This window comes from Ornithorhynchus anatinus, chromosome 6, assembly GCF_004115215.2.
Source record: "Ornithorhynchus anatinus isolate Pmale09 chromosome 6, mOrnAna1.pri.v4, whole genome shotgun sequence".
Lineage (NCBI taxonomy): Eukaryota > Metazoa > Chordata > Mammalia > Monotremata > Ornithorhynchidae > Ornithorhynchus > Ornithorhynchus anatinus.
Window position 1 is genome coordinate 31280704 of NC_041733.1, and position 27341 is coordinate 31308044.

The window sequence follows — 27341 nt, forward strand, 5'->3', positions numbered from 1 at the left end:
CTAATCTGTCCCACACGGGGCTCACAGTCTTAATCCCCAGTAGAGGTAACTGAAGTCCAGAGAAGTGAAATGACTTGCCCCAGGTCACGCAGCAGATAAGAGGCAGATCTGTGACTAGAACCCAGGTTCTTCTGACTCTATCCTGTGCTCTATTCATTAAGCCACAATGCTTCTCTTTGCAGATGCTCCACAACACTATGATCTGAAAATACATCTACAGGCTAAACTGGAAACCCCACACTCAACCAGAGATTTCCTCAGGAATAGAGAATTCAGCGTAGTCACCAAATCTAATAAATTATATTATCATCCTCCTAAGATTAGTAATAACTCATTGAGGATCAACAGAACTGTTGTTTGAATGACAAAGTAAAGGTAGGAGGACATGGGTAACTTTTCAGGTTAGAAAATTTCCAGGGCAAATTTTACTTAAAATTTAAGTTAAGCAGGGAAAAAAACGGTACCTGTCTTACTAGGGAAAGGACATACACGTCTTTTATCTTTAATGAAACTCAAGTCTATGAACAAGGAAGTTACGTGCCTGCTTTAAGAGACATTATTCCTTTAATAAACATAAATCTGATTAGAGAAAGAAAATGTTTAGAATCAGAGGGAGCACTGAAATACTGCTTCAACCAACTGTTTCTTCTAACATTTTTTACCCATGTATTTCATCAAATCCAATGAAATATGATCAAATTTAGTTCTGTTTTCCAAGACAGTGAACAAAACATAAAATCACAATTTGTTACCACTGAAAACACATGCTTAGGGAATGCACAGACTTGACATACACGTATTGTGGTGAATAATCGTTCCACTCAGATTTATATTAAAATATAAAATAGAACAAGAAATGAAATTATTGTTCGTATACGGGACCAGGACCTACCTAAATATATGGAGATATGAACAGGTCACTGGATCAGTCTCCGGCATCCAGCCTCCTGTCTCTCCCCACGACAGTCCAAACTTCACTCTGCTGCCCAGATCATTTTTCTTCAAAAACGTTCAGGCCATGTTTCTCCACTCCTCAAAAACCTCCAGTGGTTGCCCATCCACTAGCGTATCAAACAGAAACTCCTCATCATTGGCTCAACTGTATATATCTTCAATACCCTATTTATTTTGTTAATGAGATGTACATCACCCTGATTCTATCTATTTGCTATTGCTTTAATGAGATGCTCTTCCCCTTGATTCTATTTACTGCCATTGTTCTTTTCTGTCCGTCCCCCCCGATTAGACTGTAAGCCCGTCAAAGGGCAGGGGCTGTCTCTATCTGTTACCGATTTGTACATTCCAAACGCTTAGTACAGTGCTCTGCACATAGTAAGCGCTCAATAAATACTATTGAATGAATTTAAAGTACTCAATCACCTTTGCCCCCTCCTACCTCACCTCACTACTTTCCTACTACAACCCAGGCCACACACTTCATTCCGCTAATGCCCGTTGTTGGATACTGATTGTCTTTGTTGTCAAATTGTACTTTCCAAGCACTTAGTAGTACTCTGTACAACAAGCACTCAATAAATATGACAATGAATAATGCTAACCTTCTCAATGAACCTCGAGCTCATCTGTCTCACTGCCCACCTCTCACCCATATCCTGCCCCTGGTCTGGAATGCCCTCCCTTCTCATATCCAGCAGACATTTACTCCCTCCTCCTTCAAAGCCTTATTGAAGATACCATCTACTTCCTGAGGACTTCCCTGACTAAGCCCTCTTTTCCTTTTCCTCAACTCCCTTTTGCATTGCCCTGACTTGCTCCCTTTATTCATCCCAGCTCCCAACCCCACAGCATTTATATACACATCTGCAATGTATTTATATTAATGTCTGTCTCCCCCTCTAGACTATAAACCTGTTGAGGGAAAGGAATGTGACTGTTATATTGCTTTACTCTACTCTCCCAAGCGCTTAGTTCGGTATTCTGCACACCATAAGCACTCAATAAATACAATCGACTGACTGATTAGGTATTTCCTTTTTTTGTTGAAGTATGTTTACACCACCTGGAAATAAGATGATGACCTGCAAAATTAAAACCTTAAGTGTACTTTTACAAACGTACCCATTTGTTCAATGTGGCCATACAATCCCCCTTAGCATAAAGCCAAGTAAAAATGATTATATCAATCAGGAGCACAACCAAAGGTCCAATAAACCCTAGAAAAAGCAGTAGGCTGGAGAGGAAAAATGTAGTTGCTGACTCAAATTCACAGAACACTTTCAACAAGATCGCAAGGGTTACGAGACCACGAGAATCCAAATATTGGGAGAATATCATGGTAAGTGAAAAGAACCAACACCCTCTTTGGAATAGAGAAAACTAGAGATAATCTTAAAGAACTTGGTGCTATGACCAAAGCCGCTTAGGAATTGGAAGCAATTGGCCCAATATGCCAGGACATAGTGATTTGGTTTAAAGAATAAAGAGGCCAGTAACCCAAGCAACTCCTGGAGTAGAAGAACAAGGCCAAGGCTGTTCTCTTTGAAGTAAACCCCAAAAGTGTCTAGCAATAGATAGTTTCCAGAGAGAAAACAATAGTTACATACCCTTTGTAAAATCTTGCCCGGCCAATTTTTTTTATTTTTTAATAGGTATTTGTTAAGCGGCATTTGTTATGTGTCAAGCATTGTTCTAAGCATTGGGATGTATACAGATTCATCAGGATGGACAGTCCCTGTCCCAAATGGGGCTTCATAGTCTAAGTAGGAGGGAGAACAGGCAATTAATCCCCATTCTACAGATGAGAAAACAGGAACAGGGAAGTTGAATAATTTGCCCAAGGTCACACAGCAGGCAGTTGGCAGAGCCAGGATTAGAACCCAAGTCCTCTGACTCCTGGGCCTGTGCTCTTTCTACAGAGTCATGCTACTTCTCTAGGGTATTCCTACCATGGTGAGATTTTTACCTGCAGAATGTGTGACATTAGCTTTACTATAGGGTTTAACTTATGTAATCTTTCAGGAAAAAAAACCTGCACAATATCACTTTTACTTTCCTCATCATGAGAATACTATTATTACTATCCATATTACTGTTGTCCATCATTATAGTATATTATCCTTTGGTTATGAAAGGTTACATATGTGGTGGCTACTGTAGATAGACTAAGCTCCATGTGAACAGGGTTCAAGTCCACTAATTCTACTCTCCCAAGAACGTAGACTAGCGCTCTGCTCACGGTAAGCGCTTAAACTGATAGACTGTGAGCGTGTTGTTGGGTAGGGATTGTCTATACCTTTTGCCAAATTGTACTTTCCAAGTGCTTAGTACAGTGCTGTGTTCAATAAATACGATTGGATGAATGGACTGATAGAGTCTTTGAAATTATACTCAGTATTGCCCCATGCACAGATGTGTTTAAAACACCCTAAAGTGTCACTCCTCAACTGCAATATTTAGTATTTTACACACTGGTATTTATTTTATACACTGGTATTTGCTCACGTACTGAACTACAGAATGTAACTGTTCAGATTTATTGGATAAGCAAGGCCCACCTGGAAAAGTCTAGATAACAGTTCAAAGAAAAACAGAATCAGTATGGATAGGAAACTTCTGAGATAAAATCTAACATTTATTTCAGATTCCACCACACATATTCATGACTGGAATAAGTAAATTTCTTCTTCCAAAACAAACTTTAGGTTCCTAAAACTTCCTGCCTCGGTGCAATTCAAGGTCAAGAGACAGCTCATTGTGAAATTTTCCCTAGGAAGGAAAGGCAAAGTTCCAAACATCAAACAAATAAAAGACATGCTTGAGACAGAACATTTGATTATACAATGACTACCAGCTGCAGCTCTGAGAAGCCTCAGATGCTAACCACGGAACTGCTAAACTGGTTTACTTATCTTTGCAATCCAACACTTTATCACATTGCTTAAGAGGCATTAATGCTGTGACAGACATACCAAAATATACCCAAGAATAGAAAAAGAAAATAGCCATTTTCCCCACTTTGCAAATTAAAAGGAGTTTTACGCATGAAAACTGTGTACTTTATACACAAAAACTTAGTCGTATTGATTGTCGCATACGGTAAGCGCTCAATAAATAAGATTGCAAGGGGGCAGTAAAAAGTGCCCGACAGCTCTCTCAGCCGAATTCCCAGGCTCATCCTAAGTCTGAGAGTTTCCAAGCTGGGGCACCCAAGACCACGCAAATCCTGGATTTGGCTAGTAGCTCCTTGAACCTTGCCTCCTCTGAGCCTTGGTCCCTTTGCCTAAAACCTCTGCCTCCTTTCCAGCCCAATTCAAATGACATGTGGCACCTATTTTCTTGCCACAACTATTTCAGCCTACTAATGAAATCTAATAAAATCAAAATGCAGGCAACATCTTCAACTCATAGATAAGAGCAGGCGAGTGGAGGGTTTCACCTAATCTTGGTGAGCTAGGGAGAAGTTCCCTTTACTTCCTATCAGGGTCAACAGAATCCAGTGAGAAACGTTCCCCCCTTGTAATCAAAGGCCATGACCTTCTTTGGTTGTTTAAGCCTATTTTCTCTTTTTCAAGGTACTCATTACACTCTAACTTAATCTTCCAAATAATCACTCAGTACCCTGAAAAGAATTAGGTTCACCTAATAATAATAATTGTGGTATTTGTTAAGCACTTACTGCATGTCAGGCACTGTACTAAGCACTGGGGCGGATACAAGGAAATCAGTCTGGACACAGTCCGTGTCTCACAGTCCAGGTCCCAGGTCTCACTCCCCATTTTACAGGGGAGATAACTGAGGCACAGAGAAGTAAAGTGACTTGCCCGAGGTCACACAGCAGACAAGTGGTGGAGCCGAAATTAGAAGCCATGACCTTCTGACTCTCAGGCCCGTGCTCTATAAACTACGCCTTCCTGGGAGCCCAGATTGCACCTGGCATAGCGTATATTTACTAGAGAAACCTGGTTTACCATGGAATGGATAAGTGCTTCTGTTCACATATTAGCTTTGACTGTAAGCCCGTCAATGGGCAGGCACTGTATCTGTTGCCGATTTGTACATTCCAAGCGCTTAGTACAGTGCTCTGCACATAGTAAGTGCTCAATAAATAGTATTGAATGAATTTTAGCTGTCCTCTAATTTGAGCTTTCCCTCTTTTGAGGATGAAAGACGACCTCAAGAAGGACTATTTGCTGACAACGTGGCAGGTGAAAAAAGGCATGTTTCCTGAAAACAGGCAAGTTAGAAAACGATAGAGAGATGATTCCATATCACTGTGGGGTGCCTGGTCGCCCCAAAACAAATACTGGGCATATTCCATTGTGTCTCCTGATAATGTCACAAGACCATTTTGGGACAACTGCAACTTCTGCCCTTTGGCCCTGACCTTTTCCTCCTCTGGCATGCCTACTTTCTTCTCTCTCTCTCCTGCCACACCTTTCCTCACTCTTCACCCCATTCCAGTTCTGGTTTAAACAGAATGCAAATGACAAAGCATGCAATTTTTTTAACCTCTAAAATAGACACATCTACGCTTCAGATCTGTGGAATGATAATCAACCTTTTTCAAATTGACAATTAGGAAATCGTTACCTTGTTTGATTTTCTCCTTGTTCTTTTTCAATAAGTTCTCTAAAAGTTCATCTATAGTTTCTGAATTGTCAAACTTCTGCAATTTTATCTGAACTTTCTTCCTTGGTCTTTGTAAAGGATTGGCACATTTACTGCAACATTAAAACTACAGGTGAAACCATCTACCGTTTCAGTAGTTCTTTAAATAAATCAATAGTCAAATTTAGCCTAAGGAAAAAGACCACTTTCCCAAACAACTTAATGCATTACTTAATTCAGGTCCAGCACTTAGTACAGTGCCTGGAACACAGTACACCCTTAAATGCCATTAAAAAGGGATTCTCGGGTTTTTTTAATCTCTACTGCATTTTTCTTCTGCATTTTATATCTCCCCAAAAGCAAGAGCGTTCTTGTGATTTATGAGAGCATGAATAGGTTACCTCCAACACTAATAAATGATCCCAGAAATAACTGGGAGAGTTAACATGCCTCAGTAACGTTAGCCCCAGAATCGCGAAGGCAGGACAAGTATTTGGTGGATAGTAAGAGAAGAGCAGCCTCTTTTATCTACCTGGCTTCTCTTGGCTTATGTGTTTGCTCTCTCCTTGGATCAGTAAACGTTTCCCAAGTTCCTACTGGCTGTTTTCCCACTAACAGGTAAGGAAACATTTCTGCCTCACATTTTTATAAACCTGTAACCAAAACCTTTTGACTGTTTATAGCATTGATGATGATGAGATGACGAGGTCACCCAAAGGGAGAGACAAATGAGACTCGGTGATGAAACTTCTGGACCGAGAACATGTGAAGCGAAAGAGATTATTATGACAGTGGTTTGGGGCAGTGCCGCAATCATTTCCTCATTTCTGCCAGGCAGATTCCTGCTGAGGCATAGAGTGCAACAAGTGAGTAGGAGGGTTAGAGGTGTAGCACACTGCAAAACGCAGGTAAGGTCTAAACCCACATTAGCCATTAGAGGCAATATCAGGATTAGAACCCAGGTCTCCTGATTCCCAGAGCTCTGCTCTTTCTCCTGGACCAATGGCAAGGCTAAATATCCATTACTAAATATAAGTGAAAGCACACATACACACAAACTAAAAAAACCACCCCAATTATTGGGCAGTTAGGACAATAAGGGAAGAAGATCTACAGGACAAGGTTGATGAATGAATTCTTCCACTGAAAACTAGGGAAAATCAGCAATGGCCTAGTGGAAAGTAGATGAGTCTGGGAGTCAGAAAGCTTGGGTTCTGATCCCAGCCCTACCACTTGCCTGTGTGACCTTAGGCAAGTCACTTAATTTGCCTCAATTACCGCATCTATAAAATGGAGATTAAAACCCATTCCTTCCTACTTGGACTGTGAGCCCCATGTGAGACAGGGATTGTATCCAACTTGATTAACTTATATTTATCCCAATGCTTGAACATAATAAGTGCTGAGCCAAGTACCATTAAAAAAACAATGATAACAAAAACCAACAAAAGAACAAAAAACCCCTCCCTCTTCCTTGCTCCAGTACTCTGGAGCTATTACACCACCATTTGCCTTAGGTCCAGGTTAACAAAAGCAGCGTGGCTCAGCGGAAAGAGCACGGGCTTGGGAGTCAGCGGTCATGGGTTCGAATTCAGACTCTGCTACTTGGCAGCTGTGTGACTGTGAGCAAGTCACTTCTCTGTGCCTCAGTTACCTCATCTGTAAAATGGGGATTAACTGTGAGCCTCACGTGGGACAAGCTGATTACTCTGTATCTACCCCAGCACTTAGAACAGTGCTCTGCACATAGTAAGTGCTTAACAAACACCAACATTATTATTATAATAACAGCAATTTGGGGCATTTGTTAAGCACTTACTATATGCTACTTTCTTAACCACATACTGGGAGTGACACAAGAAACATCAGGTGTGGGGCTCACAATCTAAGTAGGAGAAGTACAGGTATGGAATCCCCATTTGGCCAGATAAGGGAATTGAAGCCCAGAGACATTAAGTGACTTGCCCAAAGTCACCCAGCAGCCAAGTGGTGGATCCGGGATTAGAACCCAGGTCCTCCAACTCCTAGAACCATGCTCTTTCCACTAGGCCACAGTGCTTCCCGAGCAGCAAAAGCTATCCCTCCTTTCTTGGGATGGGACAAATGGAGAAAACTTTCTGAGATATCCCAGGGTAGGCACAGGCTGGAGCTATCTACTCTACTACCAAGTCAGTTGGGCACCTTGAGTGACTCTCAACCTCCCCTTCAGAGGTGCACCTTCTACCTGCCTCCCCTTAGCAAAGAGCCAACACTAGGCTGGGGTTCTTCCACAGCCACACCAGCACGTACTCATTTTTTTTGAATTTATTAAGCAATCATTAGGTGACAAAATTCCATGGTAAGTACTAGGAAGGATACAAGACAATCAAATCAGGGAAAATTCCTTTCCTACGTAGGGCTCTAAATCTAAGAGGGAGGATGCGCAGGTATGTCATGCCTATTTTACAGATGAGGAAGCTGAGGCCCAGAGAGGTTAAGGGACTATTCCCAAAGCACAGAGCACAGCTCCATGTTCTTTCTCCTAGGCCAGCCTGCCTCCTAATAACTCCTTCGTGACATGGACACGGGAGATGGGCAAAGACCCCAGCACACACACAGACAAGGGATCTTTTGAAAATGTCCACCTGGGCTTCTGCAAGGCTCCATTCAGCCACCCAGAATACAGCGGTAGTAATAGTATTTATTACACATTTACTGTGTCACAGTCACTGAGAGAGAACACACAGGTGGGATCTTTATTGCTGTATCGTACCTTCCAAGTGCTTAGTACAGAGTTCGGCACACAGTAAGCGTTCAATAAGTACGATTGAATGATTGAAGGAATTCAGACACAGTCTCTATCTCTTGGAGGACTCACAATCTAAGACAGCCAATTGAGCCTCTCCCCTCCCTGCAGGAGCAGGAGAAGGTTTTCTTCATTCTATATTAAAAACTTTCTCAGGGGACACAGGTCTGTCCCTAAAGACTTTTTCATCATGGCTGTCCCATGAAATGTGAATTCTCAGAGCAAGTTTTAACTGTACTTCCTAATTATTCACTTTGAAATTATATATTTAAACCGCAAATTCTGTGTCTCCCAGTTCAATGGCTCAACCTTCCGGACATTTATTGCCACTGATAAAATATGCTTTTTTCTATGGTATTTAAGCACTTCTTAAGTGCTGTGCATTATATTAAGCGCTGGGATAGACACAGGCTAATCAGGTTGAACACAGCCCATATCCCACAAGGGGCTCATAGTACTAATCCCCATTTAACAGATGAGATAACTGAGGCACTGAGAAGTTAAGTGACTTTAAAGTCACGCAGAGGACAAAGCCATGGCAAAGACATTAGTAGATTTTCCTTAGATAATGATCGATAAATGGTATTCATTAAGGGCTCACTAGCTGCCGAACACTGTATTAAGCACTCGGGAGAGTATGAGACAGTAATCACACATGGTACCTGCCTTCAAGGAGTTCTACAATCTAAAAGAAGCTTGTCCACGTGTGCTCTGCACACAGTTAAGTGCTCAAATACAATAGACTAACTGACCTCTTCCCTCATCTACAATCCTGCATGTGCTTCTGCCTCCAGAAAGGTTGATGCACTATGAAATGGTGGAGTTTTAGGAGGGTCATTATAATAATAATAATTTAGTATTTGTTAAGTGCTTACTACGTGCCAAGCGCTGTTCTAAGCGCTGGACAGATGCAATGTAATCAGGTTGCCATACCTGGGGCTCACAGTTTTAATCCCCATTTTCCAGATGAGGTAACGGAGGCACAGAGAAGTTAAGTGACTTGCCCAAGGTCACACAGCTGATTAGTGGCAGAGCCGGGATTAGAACCCATGACCTCTCACTCCCAAGTCCATAGCATTTCCCAAATAATCACAAGACTCTCCAGAGCTACTCTAACCAGTGAGTGAAGGCAAAAAAATGTAATTTACCTGGAGATTTGATTTTCTAGTTGCATTAACTGCACTGTAAATAACATACTTAATTACCCTGACTTTTATGCTGTATTTTAATGTAGCACTGTGCATAACTCAATTTACTGTACATACTTTACTCAATAACTTCAGTTGCATTGGAAAACAAATAGTGCTCACTGAATGCTAATATTTCAAGACTCAACAGGGGCAAAATTATCATTAAAGTTGTGGCCCAATTATGCAAACACTCAAATTACTGTGCAACGATACACACTGCAAATATTTTAATGAAGTAACCTATTACTTACATTAGCAATTGTGAATGCAAATGCCTTATTGCCCTAATCACAGATTCACTGGCTTAATTTCAACTACTCTATTATGGTAAATGCTGTTAAACCTGAAAGCAGATGGTCTAATCCCTTTAAAGTTTTCTTTATACAAAATGATGTATTAAAAAGAGATGATACTGAGAGGGAGCAGAGTGTTGTGAGTCATCTTCTGGCCTGGAAGTTGGAAACCCATTCTGAGTCTGCCTCTCAATTACATTTCAAAATTTGGGTCCAAGGCCCAGAGGAAACATGAAGCCTAGTGTGTGCTCTGCCCACTCCAGACCCAAACCTTCGAGAAAGGGTGGTGGGGCTGCTCACGTGCCGCAATTACATTTCAAAATTTGGGTCCAAGGCCCAGAGGAAACATGAAGCCTAGTGTGTGCTCGCCCACTCCTGACCCAAACCTTCGAGAAAGGGTGGCGGGGCGGCTCACGTGCAGCTTCGCAGATCTTCCGTGTGCCTTGAAGGGAATGAGTCTTGAAGAGAATAAAGAGCACATTCAGGAACCTGCCAGATCACACACCCTGGAGCACATCTGGCAAAGCTGGAGCATTAAGCCTGGGAACAATCACTTCAAACGACTAATACCTAAGGTCAGCTTTCACTAGCATTCATAAAAATCCTGTCTTTCGGCAAATGAGCTTGAACAACTTAAAGCACCCTAAGTACTCAGCCACATGACTGCTTCTTCAGGTGGTAAAATATTACAGTCTGGTTTTTGTCAGGTAGAGAAGAGCAATTAGCTTGTCATTTGGGAAGTCTCAAAGTAAGTCGAGGAGTCCCAAAAGTAAGGTGGTGATTGTACTGATTCAGTCTGAAAAAGTCTCGATTTGGGAGATGATCTGGATGTAGCATCCAGTGACTGTTACCCAACCAGGCTTTCAGGATTTGGAGTGCGGGCTGATTTAACTATCTTCCACCCTAAATCCAGAATAGTTAGGGAACAAAGGATGCCTCCTCTGTCTCAGGCAATCCCCTCTGTTTCCTCACTCTTTTCAAGTGCTGAATTATTTTCAACCCTGCTCCAATTCTCAGACCACAGATGACATTTTGATGTTGTGACGTTCAATGCAGCCGGGAGCTGACGTCTTGGGGTAACCCTCGCCAAGAGAAGGTACTCAAGTATATTTTATTCTAGATCATTCCTAACCTAATCTTGGCCTTGGTAGCACATGTTGTCTGATGATTGCTCACAAAATGGCAACATTACACTAAATTGATGTTGAATTTTTTTCTTGACTCTGCCTTCCACCATATAATGCCAGAAAATTTAGCCTTTAAGCCACTGGCAAAGGCACAAAGCTTTTTCAATAGTTATCCTGTGTTATTAAAAACCCAAACAAGAGGAATCCCATTGTCACCAAATGAATTAACAAAGACTCTTCTTCTTGACACATTGATAGCAATGTCTTTCTTCCCATTCTAAGAAGCCAGTATGCACCAGCAAGGCTCTCTGCATACTGAAAAATAAGTTGCATTAAAGTGATTCTCACAGTAGGATTTTTCTAAATGTGAAAATTCTCAGAAAATATCTATCTGGCAAGTGATGGTGTTGAAAATATCTGTGGAAATGTGCATGCACACAGCCTTCTAATCCCTTCAGAGTACAAGAAATCATAAACTTGGAAATCAAAGCTTTTGTTGGGTAGTAAAAAAAACTACAAGTTTGTCCATCTGATTGTTAGTACTTAAAAACTATTTTCCCCTCAGTTTGAACTTTTTAACTTGCATCTACCCAATAAAAAAACCTCCCAAATCCTACCTATAATTTAACTGTTTAAGAAGAAAATTGAATTATTTCAATGTACTGAATCTGAGTTTAACAATCACGCTGCTCTGTGTGACTTTTCCACCTACTACAGGTATACAGAAGTAGTCAACCTATCAGTATGAAACAGATAATTCATGGAAGAGACTTCCAAAAATATCACCAGCCTATAAAGGCCCATAAATACCACATAACATTTGGGTAACGTGCATAACGAGGATAAAAAGAATTTTTAACAGTAGTACACTGGGGCCAAATCTGAAAAGGGTGTTTCTCCAATCTTCCTTCTTCCAATAAACTACATGCATTTCCCGAATATTGGTGAGCTAACGTAATGGACCCCCACAAGAACTATCAGAGTTAAATCAGAATACATTTATCAATTGCTTCTTGCATCTAATAATAACTGTGGTACTTGATGCACTTACTATATGCCAGGCACTGTACTAAGAGGTGAGGTGGACACATGCAAATTGGGTGGGACAGTCCCCATCCCACTTGGAGCTCACAATCTTAATCCCCACTTTACAGATGAGATAATTGAGGCACAGAGATGTTAAATAATAATGTTGGTATTTGTTAAGCGCTTACTATGTGCAGAACACGGTTCTAAGCACTGGGGGAGATACAGGGAAATCAGGTTGTCCCGCATGAGGCTCACAGTTAATCCCTATTTTACAGATGAGGTAACTGAGGCACAGAGAAGTTAAGTGACTTGCCCACAGTCACACAGCTGACAAGTGGCAGAGCCGGGATTCAAACCCATGACCTCTGCCTCCCAAGCCCTGGCTCCTCCCACTGAGCCATGCTGCTTCTCTGATGACTTGTCCAAGATCACACAGCAGACAAGTGGCAGAGCTGGGATTAGAACCCAGGTCCTTCTGACTCCCAGGCTGGTGTTTTGGTCATTAGGCAACACTGATTCTCACTTTTCTTATGCTCAGTGCAGTTCCCTTTCTTTTCTGACCCTAACATACGTTCTAATTCCATGAACTATTAATTCTTTTCTTCTTTGAATTTATCCTCCCCTCGCCATATGCTTTGACCTTATTATCCCCTCCAACCCAGATTACTGTCTTCGCTTCATTCTCCCAAACAAGTACCTCCCACCTACTATATACATGATTCTTGTGGTCTGCCAATGTGTATTGTTGCTTACTTATTTACAGTTCTTGAGGAGAAATGACTTCCCTGGTATTCCTGGGTGGTACTGAGGAAATGACACTGTGCCTTCAAGAGGAAGATCTGAGGTCCTGATATTCTTCAGTGACCTCTTGACAGTAGAGGAAAAAAATGGCAGTGGGCTTGGAGATTTGTCCACAGAAATGAAGGTGGTCATCTCTCCGAGGGGTGAAACCCCCCTTACTTCTAAGACAAATACTGAATCCATCTGCTTCAGAAAGGTGCAAATGCAACATCCAGTACTTTTTCAAACATACAAAAAGGGGAATGGGCAAAAAGAAATGTTCCAGTATTTCAGGATCAATTGAAAAATATTGAGTTAGGTCACTTAGGTGTGCCCTTCGGGCAAGGGATTCGCCTTCCCGCACGAGAGTCCGTACCAACTGGGAATCGGCCTGACAGGGGCTCTGGGTTTTCTGCACACCTTCCCTTCACTTGGGCCAGCCTAAACCAGGGCTCTGCAAGGGGGGCTATCCAGGCCATCTATGCTTACCTTCTACTTTCTGGACCAACCTGCAACACTGTCTCCTATAGTTGTGGAAACCACAGTTTGGGCAGGTGAACTGCAGGTGAAGCAGTCCTCTCTATATCTGCAGGAGGGGACATATGTGGCCACTTCGTCATCCGCCCCATGGGGCAAAAGAGTGTATGGAGGGGCCGAGACAAGAGAGGTTGGTGGGATTGGAAGGGATGGGGTGACTGACCCCAGGAAAGGCCGCAGGGCTGTCCCAGCCATTACTTGCCCTGGGCAACCTGAAGGAAATGCCAGCTGCTACTCTTTTATTAATTCATCTTCCAGTAATTCTTTCATCCCTCCATTCGTTCAGTCATCCACTCGATCCAGGACCAGCTAACCCGACCCACATCCAACCCATACCCTCCCCGCCCTCTACACTCCTTGTGGGCAGGGAATGTGTCTATCAACTCTGCTGTACTGCACTCTCCCGGGCACTTAGTACAGTGCTCTGCACACAATATGTGCTCAATAAATTCCATTGATGGATTTAATGATGATCTAACCCAACCTGCAACTCTATCGTGGGTACAATACGGTGAGGCTGGACTCTGGGAGCTGCCATGAGGCCCCTCCCCTCCCCAAGCTAAAGCATCATGAAAAACTCGAACTATCTGATTTTAACATTGCCTACCTTTTCTGCAAAAGAGAACAGCAGCAAAGTGGACAACACCCCAGAATAATCATGGCTCCTGTTCCGAGGGCAAATAGCCGTATCGTCAGCTGAGGCCCTGTTGGTTCAAACACAACCACCATTACTTGATTACGAAAGACAGCAAATGAGAGCATCTTTCATAGAAAAAAACATCTGCAAAAGTAGCGAGATGGATAAGGCAGAGGTTTCTTACCTAATGAAAAGTAAAGGTCTTTGCTGAACTACCATTGAAAATTCAAATACTTGGACACGTAGACTCTAACCCTCTTCAAATATTTCTTCTGACACAAGACCAGTATGATGTAAAGCCTGTACTCCCTCACAAGGACCTAAGTGAGTTTTTTTCTTTGGACATATGCTGCATATCCTGGGGCAGTCAAGTAGGTAATTAATCTTTCAATAGTTAGCTTGGTAAAATAACAAGCTCTTGAATGTTTACTTCTCAACTATAAAGCCTTAAATTAAACAAGGAACCAAGAAGTTGCAGCTGAATGAGTGTATTTCATCTTGCCCTCATTTAAAAAGCACATTCTAAAATGATGGCAGAATTGTGATGGGAGAATTGCCATTCACAGTATCACTTTTTTCTCTATTGAGCCAAATCAATGTATTTTCAAACATATCCAGACCAAACTGATGAATATTATACAATTTCCATTAGTGTCAAATTGCAGTGCCATAGTTAGGGTTGGTTTCCCTTATCAATACTGCATCTTTAAGAAAGAACTGTTAAAGAATGACCATACTGTCTTAAAAGAATACCTGCTCCTGAGTTCACTTACAATAAACCTGTTCAGTTGTTTTTGTTTTTTATTTATGTCATTTATGTCAAAAAATTTAGATTAGGAAGCAATATACTATATGTACCCATCATTCAAATGAAACCAGAACAAAAGCTAAAAAAATGGGAGGTCAAGATATAGGATTATCTCAAAAGCCTGTCACTTAAAATTGGCATAACAAATATGAAAATCAAACTATCAGAAAACAATGCCTAACAAATCTGGAATCCAGATTCCATAAAGAAAGACGCTAGCCGGCTAGACGCTAAGTGCAAAGGAAACGGATCCATGCTACAAAAGGGACGTCTGGTGGACAAACAGGGTTACAGCCCATTAAAGCTCGGAAAGAAACGAGAAGCGACTTACTGGCAAAAGGGAGAGACAGAGCAGGAAAACATACTATTGCTAATTTTGAATAGATGGCGCATTTTCCAAGATGGATATGAAAGAAACCAAATGACATACGTACTATCCTTTAGTGGGGTGTAGCACTTTAATTGGCTTTGAGTCCATGAAGAGTGGCAACACTTGTGATGTAAACATTCAGTCTTATTAAGATCCATTCCTGCACGGCAAGGTATTACTGTCTGTCCTTGTTTTGGACGACATGCTACCAGAAAACACAAGAAAGAAGTTTAATGGAACTTTTTCCGCACAATGATTGTTACTGTCAACTTGTTCCATTATTCAAATTCCGCAATATTTAGAACACAATCATCGTGGAGAACTTGGTATGTTAATAATGAAACACCTAGGAATCATTTTTTAATATTTCACACATCACAGGGAATAACAAACATGCAATGTGAAAGTAGTAAATACACCAGCAGTAAAATTATAATGTATATTATTCAAAATAATTTTACTTCATTATTTCCACACCTTAAACAAGAATTACTATTGGATTTTTAGGAAGAAAACTACTAACAACAGAAAGAACATGGGAGAAATTGCTAAAATGAAATGAATGATTACACGATGATGCAGGGAGATATAAATAGCTAACCCCTTAAACCGTAAGCGTTTAAAATTAAAATATTTTGTAGAGTCAGAGCCCAGAGCCATTATTACTTCACTTAGGTGAAGAACTGTAGAAAACCCTCAATCCAAGGGCAGTGGAGATCTGATTCATTTATAAGTACACTTCATGGGATCAAATGTTACGGAGGAACTCGGATAACTTCTTTTTAGCATATCTACTTTGAATGAACAAGCATCTTGGCAATAACAACAGGAAGAAAACAATGTAAGTACCTCCAAATTTTGAAAATGTCATCAGTTATTTGTGGCACAATGCCTGTTTACAAATTTACTATCTGTCTACTTCCTCAGTTTACCGAGTTCTCCATTTGGAGATGGTGGCCAATGCTAAGCATGAGAGGAAATAGAGAACTCTCGGCTGTGCCGGAACTGGTTCTTCCAGGCTAAGGATGGGAGTTCCTAGCACAACAGAAAGATGAACACAAAACAAATCCAAGATGGTCCCTAATTCTTTAGGTACAGAATTGAGGTCACAAATAAGGAAATTGTGTGGCATTTTAGAAAATCTGCAAGCGTATCTGGAATGCAGGCTGCATGAACCAGGGCTAAATTTTGCTATTCCATCAGAATAATAATAATAGTAACAACAAAATCAACAACAGCAACAATAGTAATAATTGTGGTATTTGTTAAACACTTACTATGTACCAGGTATTATTCTAAGTGCTGGAGTGGATACAAGCAAACCGGGTTGGACACAGTCCCTGTCGCCCATCGGGGTCACAGTCTTAATCTCCAATTTACAGGTAAAGGAACCGATGCACAGAGAAGTAAAGTGACTTGTCTAAGGTCACACAGCAGACACGTGGCAGAGCTGGGATGAGAACTCAGATCCTTCAGACTCCCAGGCCCGTGCTCTATCCACTAGGCCACGTGCTTCACAAACAAGGTACGCTCCAAAGAACCAGTCAAATGACAGAGGGGCAAGGGGTTGGGGTGGGGTGGGGTGGGAGCACGTAGAGAAAAAGAGGAGCAGATAAGAGATTTGGTCACAGGGAGTAGGGCCTTCCAGCTAGCCAGTGCTGGGTCTTGCTCCAAAGTCTGTGGCTCCTCTTTCTAAGCCCTGCCAGACTTAGTTCCTGCCAGTCAGTTCCGACCCCTGACTTTCCACATGAAAACAAGGAACTTACTCTACACTAAAAGTGGAATTCATTCTAGGTGCACAACCAAAAATATGAAGAACTAGGCCCCTTTCCCTCTGGGATGGCAGGGACTGTGTCCATCCCGATTATCTTGTATCTATCCCAGTGCTTAGCACAGTGCTTGGCACAGAAGAAGCACTTAACAAGTACCATTATTATATGTGTTGACCAGCTGAAAGAGCATAGGTTGCTGCCCAAACAGCAAGTGCAGCAATAGTGAAGAATTCTCATTTCAATACAAGACCCTACAATAGGAGATGAAATGAGAACTTCAAATTAAAGAAACATCTGCTCTCATCCATGACCACAATGCCTCAGAAGCATTCAGTGAGTCTGAAGATGGCTGACTGTTCAATTTTACAAAACCCAACGTGGTTAATGAAGGGCATTGGCTAAATGGAGACAATGAATAGAATCAGCAGGGCCACTTCCGTGTTTCCCACAACCCCTTTTGCCATGATTTTCCCTAAAATCTGTGAAGATCTAAAACAAAAACTTACTTGTGGGATTGAAGAAATCGAATAGAGCTGCTGTACCATCCAGCGGTTTAACAGGTCCTTCAACGTCTTCCTCATTGCTTCTTAAAGTATGCTCAGTTGATGATGTAGAACCTGAAAGCTCACAAGAATTAGGTTATTACCCCTATACATAAAGTATTTATTACTTTTGATGACAGTTTAATCGTAGTTACCCTTCCTTATGAGGACATTTAAAATGATTATACAGGCTCTACTAATAGCTACCAGATTTAAAATGTTTTGTTTAATTACATTTTACTTTTATTACTTTTCAGGAGTCTATGGAGCAGTGTATTATCGTAATAAAATATATTAAGAGATAGTTCCAAATCTATTGACTGTAGACTAAAATTAGCTATTGCTCACATAAAAAATGGATTTCTGTGAAATGAATTCGCTGCTTTAAAAGAGAACAATTAATTGACAATTGCACAATTAGATCGGCACTAATTAAAAATCAGGTTCTATATAATACGTAAGCCACCAATCTGACCGCCTACCTTAACCTTTAACTTGAAGGTCAGGCTTCAAGGGCATAAGGGCAATATAACATTTACACTTATGCATTACCGGCATCCAGTAGGATAGGCATGCAACACTCAGTCCTTTAAGTTGCTTCCATAGTTATACATTCCCAAGTAGGCCACCCATTAAAAATTTCACAAATTACCGGTAAATTACTTGTAAAGTGACCATCTAAACAGAATTACTTAATATCTATCACAGCTCTTAGTACAGTGCTTGACATGTAGTAAGCGTTTAATATTATTAGAGAGAATGAAAGGAAGTGAAATTGGTACCTAAAATTATTTCTATTGATTTCTACAAACACAGTATCAGTGGCCAGAAACCCGGGGGCAGAATCAGTTATCCAAAATAAAATGGAAAAAAACATAAAAGGGAAAGACAGAGCAAGGAGACAGAGGGCAGTCAGATAATAAAATCATCAATAACAATAATATCGATAGCAATAATATTTAAGAACTCTGTGTGCCAATTACTATACCCAGTGTTGGAGTAGATACTAGATAATCAAGTTGGACACCGTCCCTGTCGCACATGGGGTTCACAGTCTATGTAGGAGGGAGAAAGGGTATTGAATCCTCATTTTACAGATGAGCAAACTGAGGACCAAAGAAGTGACTTCCTTGAAGTGCCAGGCATCCATTCCCCCTCACATCCCAGACTCCTTTCCCTCTCCCCACATCCCACATGGGGCTCACTATCAAAGGGGGAGTGAATCCCCTTAGAAATGAGTAAACTGAGGCATAGAGAAGTTTAGTGCCTTGCCCAAGGTGTCAAGTAGTCATGTGGTTGAGCTGGGATTATAACTCTAACTCCCAGGCCCGTGCTCATTCCAATAGGTCACGCTGTTTCCAAAGGATAGTTTTATTAATAACAATAATAATAATAATGTTGGTATTTGTTAAGTGCTTACTATGTGCAGAGCACGGTTCTAAGCGCTGGGGTAGATACAGGGTAATCAGGTTGTCCCACATAAGGCTCACAGTCTTAATCCCCATTTTACAGATGAGGGAACTGAGGCACAGAGAAGTTAAGTGACTTGACCACAGTCACACAGCTGACAAGCGGTGGAGCCGGAATTCAAACCCATGACATCTGACTCCCAAACCCGGGCTCTTTCCACTGAGCAATGTTTTCCTGGGCTTGCCACCCTGGGGTAAGTACCTCAACAGCATCTCCCATCATTCTCTTCCCTAATCATCCCCAACCCCTGCAGACCCAGTTGAAGACAAGAAAGGGGACTCCTGGGTGAGTGGGCTGGATCGATTTGGATCCCAAATGACCCACAGTCCTACTGCTCAAGCCACGGCCAAGTCTTGGGCGGGACACAGAGACCCACAGGTGGGTCCATCCCATTCCTCTTCCCACTGCTGGAGCCACTTGCTAGGAATGGGAAAATGGAGAGTTTTCAGAGTGCCAGACACTTATGAAGCCAACAGTGGGGCAAGAGGATGATTAGCTATCCTTGGGTAAACTGCCAGGTAATAATAATAATAATAATTTTGGTATTTAAGTGCTTACTATATGCCAAGCACTGTTCTAAGGGCTGAGGTAGATACAAGGTAATCAGGTTGTCCCACTTGGGGCTCACAGTCTTAATCTCCATTTTACTAATGAGGTAACTGAGGCACAGAGAAGTGAAATGACTTGCCCAAAGTCAACAGCTTATAAGGGGCGGAGCTGGGGTTAGAAACTACAACCTCTGACTCACAAGGCCGGGCTCTTTCCACTAAGCCACGCTGATTCGCTAGTGCCTAATGCCTAAGCCAGGTGCCACATAAATAGCTTTGCTGTGGCCACAGCTACACTAAGCAGGAGGGAGGAGACTGTGAGCGACAACAGGATAACTAAACACCTGCTGTATGGAGCTGAAAATGGGAAACTGAAAACCAAGAGGACAGAGGAAGGTTTTTGTGGACATGTTAAAAAACCAAGCTTCAGATCATACTGCATCCCAGCTGGAAACAAGGAGTTAATTGTTGAGGCTAGATCAGCAGAGTGTATCACTATCAAGAAAGGAGTTTTGAGCAATAGCTCCGAATGGAAAGCGAGACAAAGAGGCAAAAGAGAAAACACCACCAGGTGTTGCAAACATTAAGGACAAGAGGAGACCTTTCTGTGTCAACAGTGTGGCCAGAACCGTGGATCCTACATTGGATACTTTTTCATCCACACACCCTCAGGTAAGCAAACTTTACCGTCAGCGGTGTCATCTTCGAATATGAAGAACATCTCTATTCACTTTTTTTATTATACCTATATGATTTTTCCATTAATAGGGCTCAATATAAACTTTTACAATTGAAAATATTATCCCTTGCATTTTTCTGAAGAATATCGCATATCACCCTCATTTTTTAATATGACACGTAAAGATAAATATAGTGATCAACCAGGATCACATAAAACATTGCAATGAGATTAGGATTTTTAAAAAATCTAGACATCCCAAAGTTTCCCCCATTTAATCGGTATTGCCTTGGTTCAAATGGAGCCAAATACAGGCACCCTTCTGGTTCCAGAAGACCACAAAATATAAAATCCAGAGCTATGTCAGGCTCTCACTACGTGTCAACCCAGTCCAAGATCCAACTGCTGCATAAAATCAATCCCCTCCCAAATCCCTGCTGACTTAGCCGTTCTGACCTTGGCCCCTTCAGGTCCTGAGACCGTGAGCCCCATGCGGGACCCGCACTCTGTCCAACCCGATTTGCTTGTATCCACCCCAGTGCTTTGTACAGTGCCTGGCACACAGTAAGCACCTAACAATTCCCAAAATTATTATTATTATCCCCACCCTCAACCCCTCATTTTAATTAAAAAAAAACAGTAACAGCGGCACCTTAATTAAATTAAATTAGTTTAGTTTAAACTAAAAGTTTAATTTAAAGTTAAATTTAACTTTAAAATTAGTGCATTTTAAAGTTGCACTAATAAAATGTCACCTCCTTCCCAGTTTGGGCCAGTCTGTATTAATAATGATGGTATTTGTTAAGCCTTTAATATTAACAACCAGGACGAGTCACTGTGAATATAAGAATGGTTCATCTCTATAGCTGTAGGAGGGGGGAGGGGAGGAAGGAAGGGACAGAGAGGTGTGAGGAGGCTGGGGGCTGAGGAGGGAAGCACAACAGAATCCAAGGAGCCTGGAGGATAGAAATGGGGTCCTGAGAGCAGTGAGGGAGCCAGGCCAGAGCTTAGAACAGTGCTTGGCACATAGTAAGTGCTTAACAAATACCAGCATTATTATTATTATTATTATTATTATTATTATTAAATCCAGCTACCTACCTGCCACTTGAGGCAAGGAAGCAGGGCTGAGACACAGGAGTTGGACTCCTGGGAGGAGGGCCTTGTCTCCCTCTGGCACCAGCCATGGTGCATGGTTTGAAAGTGGCCCTGCACACTTCACTGATTTCCACACCCACCCCTCTCCTCAAAATAGAAAAGAAAATTCCAGTGAGGTATAAGGAGCTGCAAAGTTAAGGATGGCATATGAGTCCCAGGTAGCAAGAGAGTCATTAAAGGAATCTGTCAGAAAAATGAGGGAGAGGAAGGGGTGAAGAGAGAGGAGTCTTCAAGAGAATTTTGGGTTACCTGCAGGACCCAGTCATCGTGTTATTGTTGGTTCTGAAACAGGAACTAACAAATTGCATTTAAGCCTATGGGAAGAAGCAGCATGGCTTGGTGGAAAGATCCCGGGCTTGGGAGCCAGAGGTCATGGGTTCCAATCCCGGCTCTGCCACTTGTCAGCTGTGTGACTGTGGGCAAGTCACTTACTTTCTCTGTACCTCAGTTCCCTCATCTGTAAAATGGGGATTAACTGTGAGCCTCACATGGGACAACCTGATTACGCTGAATCTATCCCAGCGCTTAGAACAGTGCTCTGCACATAGCAAGCACTTAACAAATACCGACATTATTATTACGTCTCACAATACATCCAGAGCTCTGAGGGACATATTACTGAAAGATCCTAGGATGCCTAACGCCTGTCTACGCTGTTGTTTTCAGTGGTGCAAACTTGAGCTCAAATCCTGCCACTGCCAATCCAAAATGGATTTAGGCCATGCCAAATTCAAGGGGATTTACAATTGGTGATTTAAAATTTACAGGTTTTTTCTGTAAATGTAGACTTTAGTGGAATCTTTGTTGTAAGAGAAACAGGGGTGGTTATAGACAACATGAATCAGAATCTTCTACACTTGGATCAAGCTTGTTAAATATCTTTTTGGTCCATCACTAGACAAGTCGACATAGTAGACTGTTATTATTATTATTGGTATTTATTAAACACCATGAGCCAAGCATGGAGCTAAGTGCTGGAATAAACAGATTTTCTTAAAATACACACAGATGTGTAGATATACACAAAAAATGCTCAGTTATATTGCTCTTGGAAAAATATGAACCTTACAAAACTAGGTAATATAATTATGAGTTCATTTAATAAGGGAAGCAATTTCTGGGCAATTAAAATGTCAAAGTAATAAAGATGAGCCAGCATGAGAGAAAATGGTGGCTATGGAAATAAAGAAGTCATATTCTACAAAGAGATAATACAGAGTTCCAACTAAACTGGAGAAACAAAAGATGACCTACTAAGCAAAAAAAAAATGCATAATTTATCATTAAAAGATTTATCCACCGCAGAGTACTGGAAGACAGCCAGTGTTGGACCCCTCCTTAAGAAATGAGTTCTGAGTGATTTCAGGAATCAAAGATTTCTGAGCTTTAGAAAAGTTACAGGAAAAATAGCCATGAAATATAATTTAAGGTACTGTTATAAAACATAAAATGTAAAAACATAAAGGAAAATCTGGCATATTTATATGAGGCAAAGAGACATTCCACTCTCCTTTCAAGAATTCTAAATATTCCTAAAATAGTAACAGGGAACCAGAATATATTTAAAAAAAAAATACTTGGGGAAAAAAGTCTTGCCATAGGCTGGAAAACAGGTTGAATGAAAGAAGATACCTAAAAATATATGATCAATCCTAACTTTAGAGATTAGTAGGAAAATATTACAATCGCATGATAAAAATATATCATCAACATGCCTCTTGAAAACTTTATTGCTATCTCATTTAAAAAAGAGCACAGAATGAATATGGTCAAAAAAGGGGAAATAACAATAAATACAGTGCCAGGAGAACTACCCCAGAAAAAAAACTTTATGCAGAAAAATATTTCAGAAATAAAATAAGCGAACAACATCGACTCCCAGGGCCGTGTTATTTCACGATATTAATTTTACCAATATTTTGGAACGTAGAACACATGAGTTCATTTTAAAAGTGCTATACGAGTAATTCCTCACTGTCAGGATAATTTAAGTATTTTAATATCCTTCCTCAAACAGGAACCACGGCTAGCAACATTACTATCTCCAAATACAGTAGCTCATTGTAAAATCATTAATAATTTTATCCTCTTAGGAAATGCTCAGGAAAATCAGATAGGGGAATAGCACAGAGTCCATTACACCTTGTTATGATGTTTATCAATGGTAGTTAATGTATATCATTAAGCATGATCTACCTTAATCTTCAGCTAGTTTCTTCACTTAGTTTAAAAGAGTTTTTAAAAAGAATACTTTAATTTCAGGAAGAAGGTGAGTCCTTAATTGTCTATCCAAAGGATCCTTTCCTAGGGTGAAGGAAGCTCTGTGTTTGGTATTCCGACCAGAATTGCCAAGTGAGTAGTTCCTCATTCTCTCCCCTACCCTGTGATCCCACAAAGGGTGAATGTGTTAGCAAGAAGCAGGAAGATCTTATCAGACTTCAGGTCTCCAAATATCAGCGGGAAGCTGCCCTTGCAGCTTTGATCTTCCGTGGCAATGCACCGCCTGACTTTTATACCTCTAGGAAAACTAGCTGGAAGTGCATCTCAGGAGAAATTACAATGAATTCATTTTTAAGCTCTTGGGAAAGGACATGCATTTTTCCAGCCCGCCGGGGCTTCTCTCTGCACCACTCCTCACTGATTGTCACCAGGCTGGCTGCCTGAGTTTACGGTTTACGGCTACGCATTTATGTCAAAAAGGAAGGCATTTTATTCTTTCAGAAACCCTTTTCCATCTTGTCCTGCCTGGAGTGTGGCTGTAAAATGGGCTACTAGAAAGACAGAAGAGAGACCATGGGAAAAAAAAGAACAGCAGGCCTTAAAACTGGTTTAAGATAAAAAGTAAGGGGGTATGGAAATGAAAAATTCATAGGCCAGTCAAAATAATAATAATAATAATAACGTTGGTATTTGTTAAGCACTATGTGCAGAGCACTGTTCCAAGCGCTGGGGTAGATACAGGGTAATCAGGTTATCCCTCATGAGGCTCACAGTCTTAATCCCCATTTTACAGATGAGGTCACTGAGGCCCAGAGAAGTGAAGTGACAGTCACACAGCTAAGTGGCAGACTGGAATTCGAACCCATGACCTCTGACTCCCAAGCCCCTGGTTTTTCCATTGAGCCACGCTCATGCATAGGGATGGAGGAAAAACAATCCAAGTAAAAGTGTATGTGTGTGTATGTATGTGTATTATTCCAAATTACCTACTTGCAGCAGTTTGGTCAGAGAAGATCCTGGGTTCTAATACCGGTTGTCCCACTTGTTTGCGGTGTGTCCTTGGGCAAATCACTTCACTTCTCTGGGCCTCAGTTCCCCCATCGGTAAAATGAGGGTTAAGCTTGTGAGCCCCACGTGGGATAGGGACTGTGTCCGATCCGATTGGCTTGCATCCACCCCAGCGCTTAGAACAGTGCCTGGCACAAAGTAAGCGTCTAACACATACTCCAGTTATTATTATTAGAGAGTTCATTTTGGTATAAAGTGCCCGTGCACGAATAAAACCTCCGAGTAACTCCCACGTTAAGAGTCTGAGTCCTTACCTGCTAAACTTTTATCTACCCCAGGGCTTAGAACAGTGCTTGGCACATAGTAAGCCGCTAACACACATCCCAATTATTATTATTAGAGAGATCATTTTGTTATCAAGTGCCCATTCACAGAGTAAAACCTCTGAATAACTCCCATGTTGAGACTGTGAGCCCCACGTGGGACAGGGACTGAGAGCCTCACCTGCTCAACTTTTATCTTCCACAACGCTTAGACCAGTGCCTGGCACATAGTAAAGTGCCAAACGCCCACCGTAATTATTATTAATAGAGAGAAACTTTTGGTAGCAAGTGCCCACCCACAAAGTAAAACCTCCACGAAGGCCTCCCGTGTTAAGACTGTGAACCCCACGTGGGACAAGGACCGTGAGTCCCACCTGCTCAACTTTTATCTACTCCAGCGCTTAGTACAGTGTCTGGCACATAGTAAGCGCCTAACACACATCTTAGTTATTATTATTAGAGGGAGAATTTTGGTATCAAACGCCCATCCACAGAGTAAAACCTCCGAATAACTCCGTGTTGAGCCTGTGGGTCCCGCCTGCTCAATTTTTATCTAATCCGGCGCTTAGAACAGTGTTTGGCCCATAGTAAGCGCCTAACACACATCCTAGTTATTATTAGAGAGAGAGTTTGGGTACCAAGTGCCCATGCACAGACTAAAACCTCCCAACGACTCCCGTGCAAGACTGTGAGTCCCACCTGCTCTACTTTTATCTAATCCAGCGCTTAGAACAGTGCCTGGCCCATAGTAAGCGCCTAACACACATCGTAGTTATTATTAGAGAGAGAGTTTTGGTACCAAGTGCCCATCCACAGCCTAAAACCTCCCAACGACTCCCGTGGAAGACTGTGAGCCCCCCGTGGGACAGGGACTGTGAGCCCCCACCTGCTCAACTTGCCTCTACCCCAGCAGTCAGAACAGTGCCTGGCACATAGTAAGCACCTAACACAGATCCTAGATATTATTATTAGAGGGAGAATTTGGGTGCCAAATGCCCATCCACAGAGCAAAACCTCCCAACGACTCCCGTGCAAGACTGAGAGTCCCACCTGCTCAACTTGTCTGTACCCCAGCGGTTAGAACAGTGCCTGGCCCATAGTAAGCGCCGAACACACATCCTAGATATTATTATTAGAGGGAGAATTTGGGTACCAAATGCCCATCCAAAGAGTAAAACCTCCCAACGATCCCCGTGCAAGACTGTGAACCCCCCGTGGGATCAGGAACTGGGATCCCCACCCTCTCAATTTGTCTCTACCCCAGCGCTTTGAACAGGGCCTGGCCCATAATAGGCGCCTAACACACATCCTAGTTATTATTAGAGAGTGAGTTTTGGTACCAACTGCCCATCCACAGACTAAAACCTCCTAACGATCCCCGTGGAAGACTGTGAGCCCCCCGTGGGACAGGGACTGAGAGTCCCACCTGCTCAACTTGTCTCTACCCCAGCGCTTAAAACAGGGCCTGGCCCATAGTAAGCGCCCAACACACATTCTAGTTATGAGAGAGAGAGAGGTTTGGTACCAAGTGCCCATCCACAGAGTAAAACCTCCCAACGATCCCCGTGCAAGACTGTGAGCCCCCCGTGGGATCAGGGACTCCCCCCTGTTCAACTTGTCTCTCCCCCAGCGTTTAGAAGGGCGCTTGACACGTCGATAAACGTTTAACCAACGCCGTGAAAAAGGAGCAAAAACGACAACAGCAAACGAAGCCTGCCTCCAAGGCGTTTTGCGATTCCGAGTGCTTTGGGTTTTTCTTCCTTTTTAGAGGGAGCTCCACCGTGGCGGTTAGTGAGGCGGCCCGAGGGTGGGAGGGCGGGGGCGGGACCGACCGGGGGAAAAGGGGTCTTCGAGGGGGTCGGTCAGAGGGGGTCGGTCAGAGGGGGTCGGTCAGAGGGGGTCGGTCAGAGGGGGTCAGTTCTCACCTGGAAGGAGGCCGGAGCAAAGCACCCACATGGCCCAGCCGGCCGCCAGCCGCGGTCCGGCCTGCATGGGGTGGAGGGGGGCGGCCAGTCCTGCCCTGCTGTCCGTCCGGCCTGTTGTCCAGCCTTCTGTCCGGCCGCCCCCGACCCCCTCCTCCTCCCACCCCCTCCCCGGGCGCGTCACAGTGGCGGGACGTTCTGCTCCTGCTCGCCCCAGGGGTCCAGCCCCGGGGGCCCTCCTGGCGGAGGCGCCCACCCACCCCGAGCTGGGCCCCAGGCCCCAGCGCTCCCTCCCTCCATTCATTCAATAGCGTTGAGTAATAATGCTGGTATTTGTTAAGCGCTCACTATGTGCGGAGCACTGTTCTAAGCGCTGGGGGGATACAAGCTGATCAGGTTGTCCCCATGGGGGGCTCACAGTTTTAATCCCCATTGTACAGATAATAATAATGTTGGTATTTGTTAAGCGCTTACTACGTGCGGAGCACTGTTCTAAGCGCTGGGGGATACAAGGTGATCAGGTTGTCTCATGGGGGGCACACAGTTTTAATCCCCATTTTGCAGATAATAATGTT

At 42.5% G+C, this 27341-nt stretch overlaps 1 protein-coding gene across 1 annotated transcript; it reads right to left on the reverse strand.

The window, feature by feature from the left end:
- Window positions 1-3566: 3566 nt before the first annotated feature.
- On the reverse strand, window positions 3567-27070 carry FMR1NB (FMR1 neighbor). The gene is made up of 6 exons (XM_029067206.2): window positions 26770-27070; window positions 17403-17513; window positions 15189-15329; window positions 13917-14013; window positions 5551-5681; window positions 3567-3726 (listed from the first exon to the last, which is right to left on the reverse strand). Exons 1-6 carry the CDS (start codon window positions 27068-27070, stop codon window positions 3710-3712), a joined length of 798 nt encoding a protein of 265 aa, XP_028923039.1. The 3' UTR covers window positions 3567-3709.
- Window positions 27071-27341: the final 271 nt, after the last annotated feature.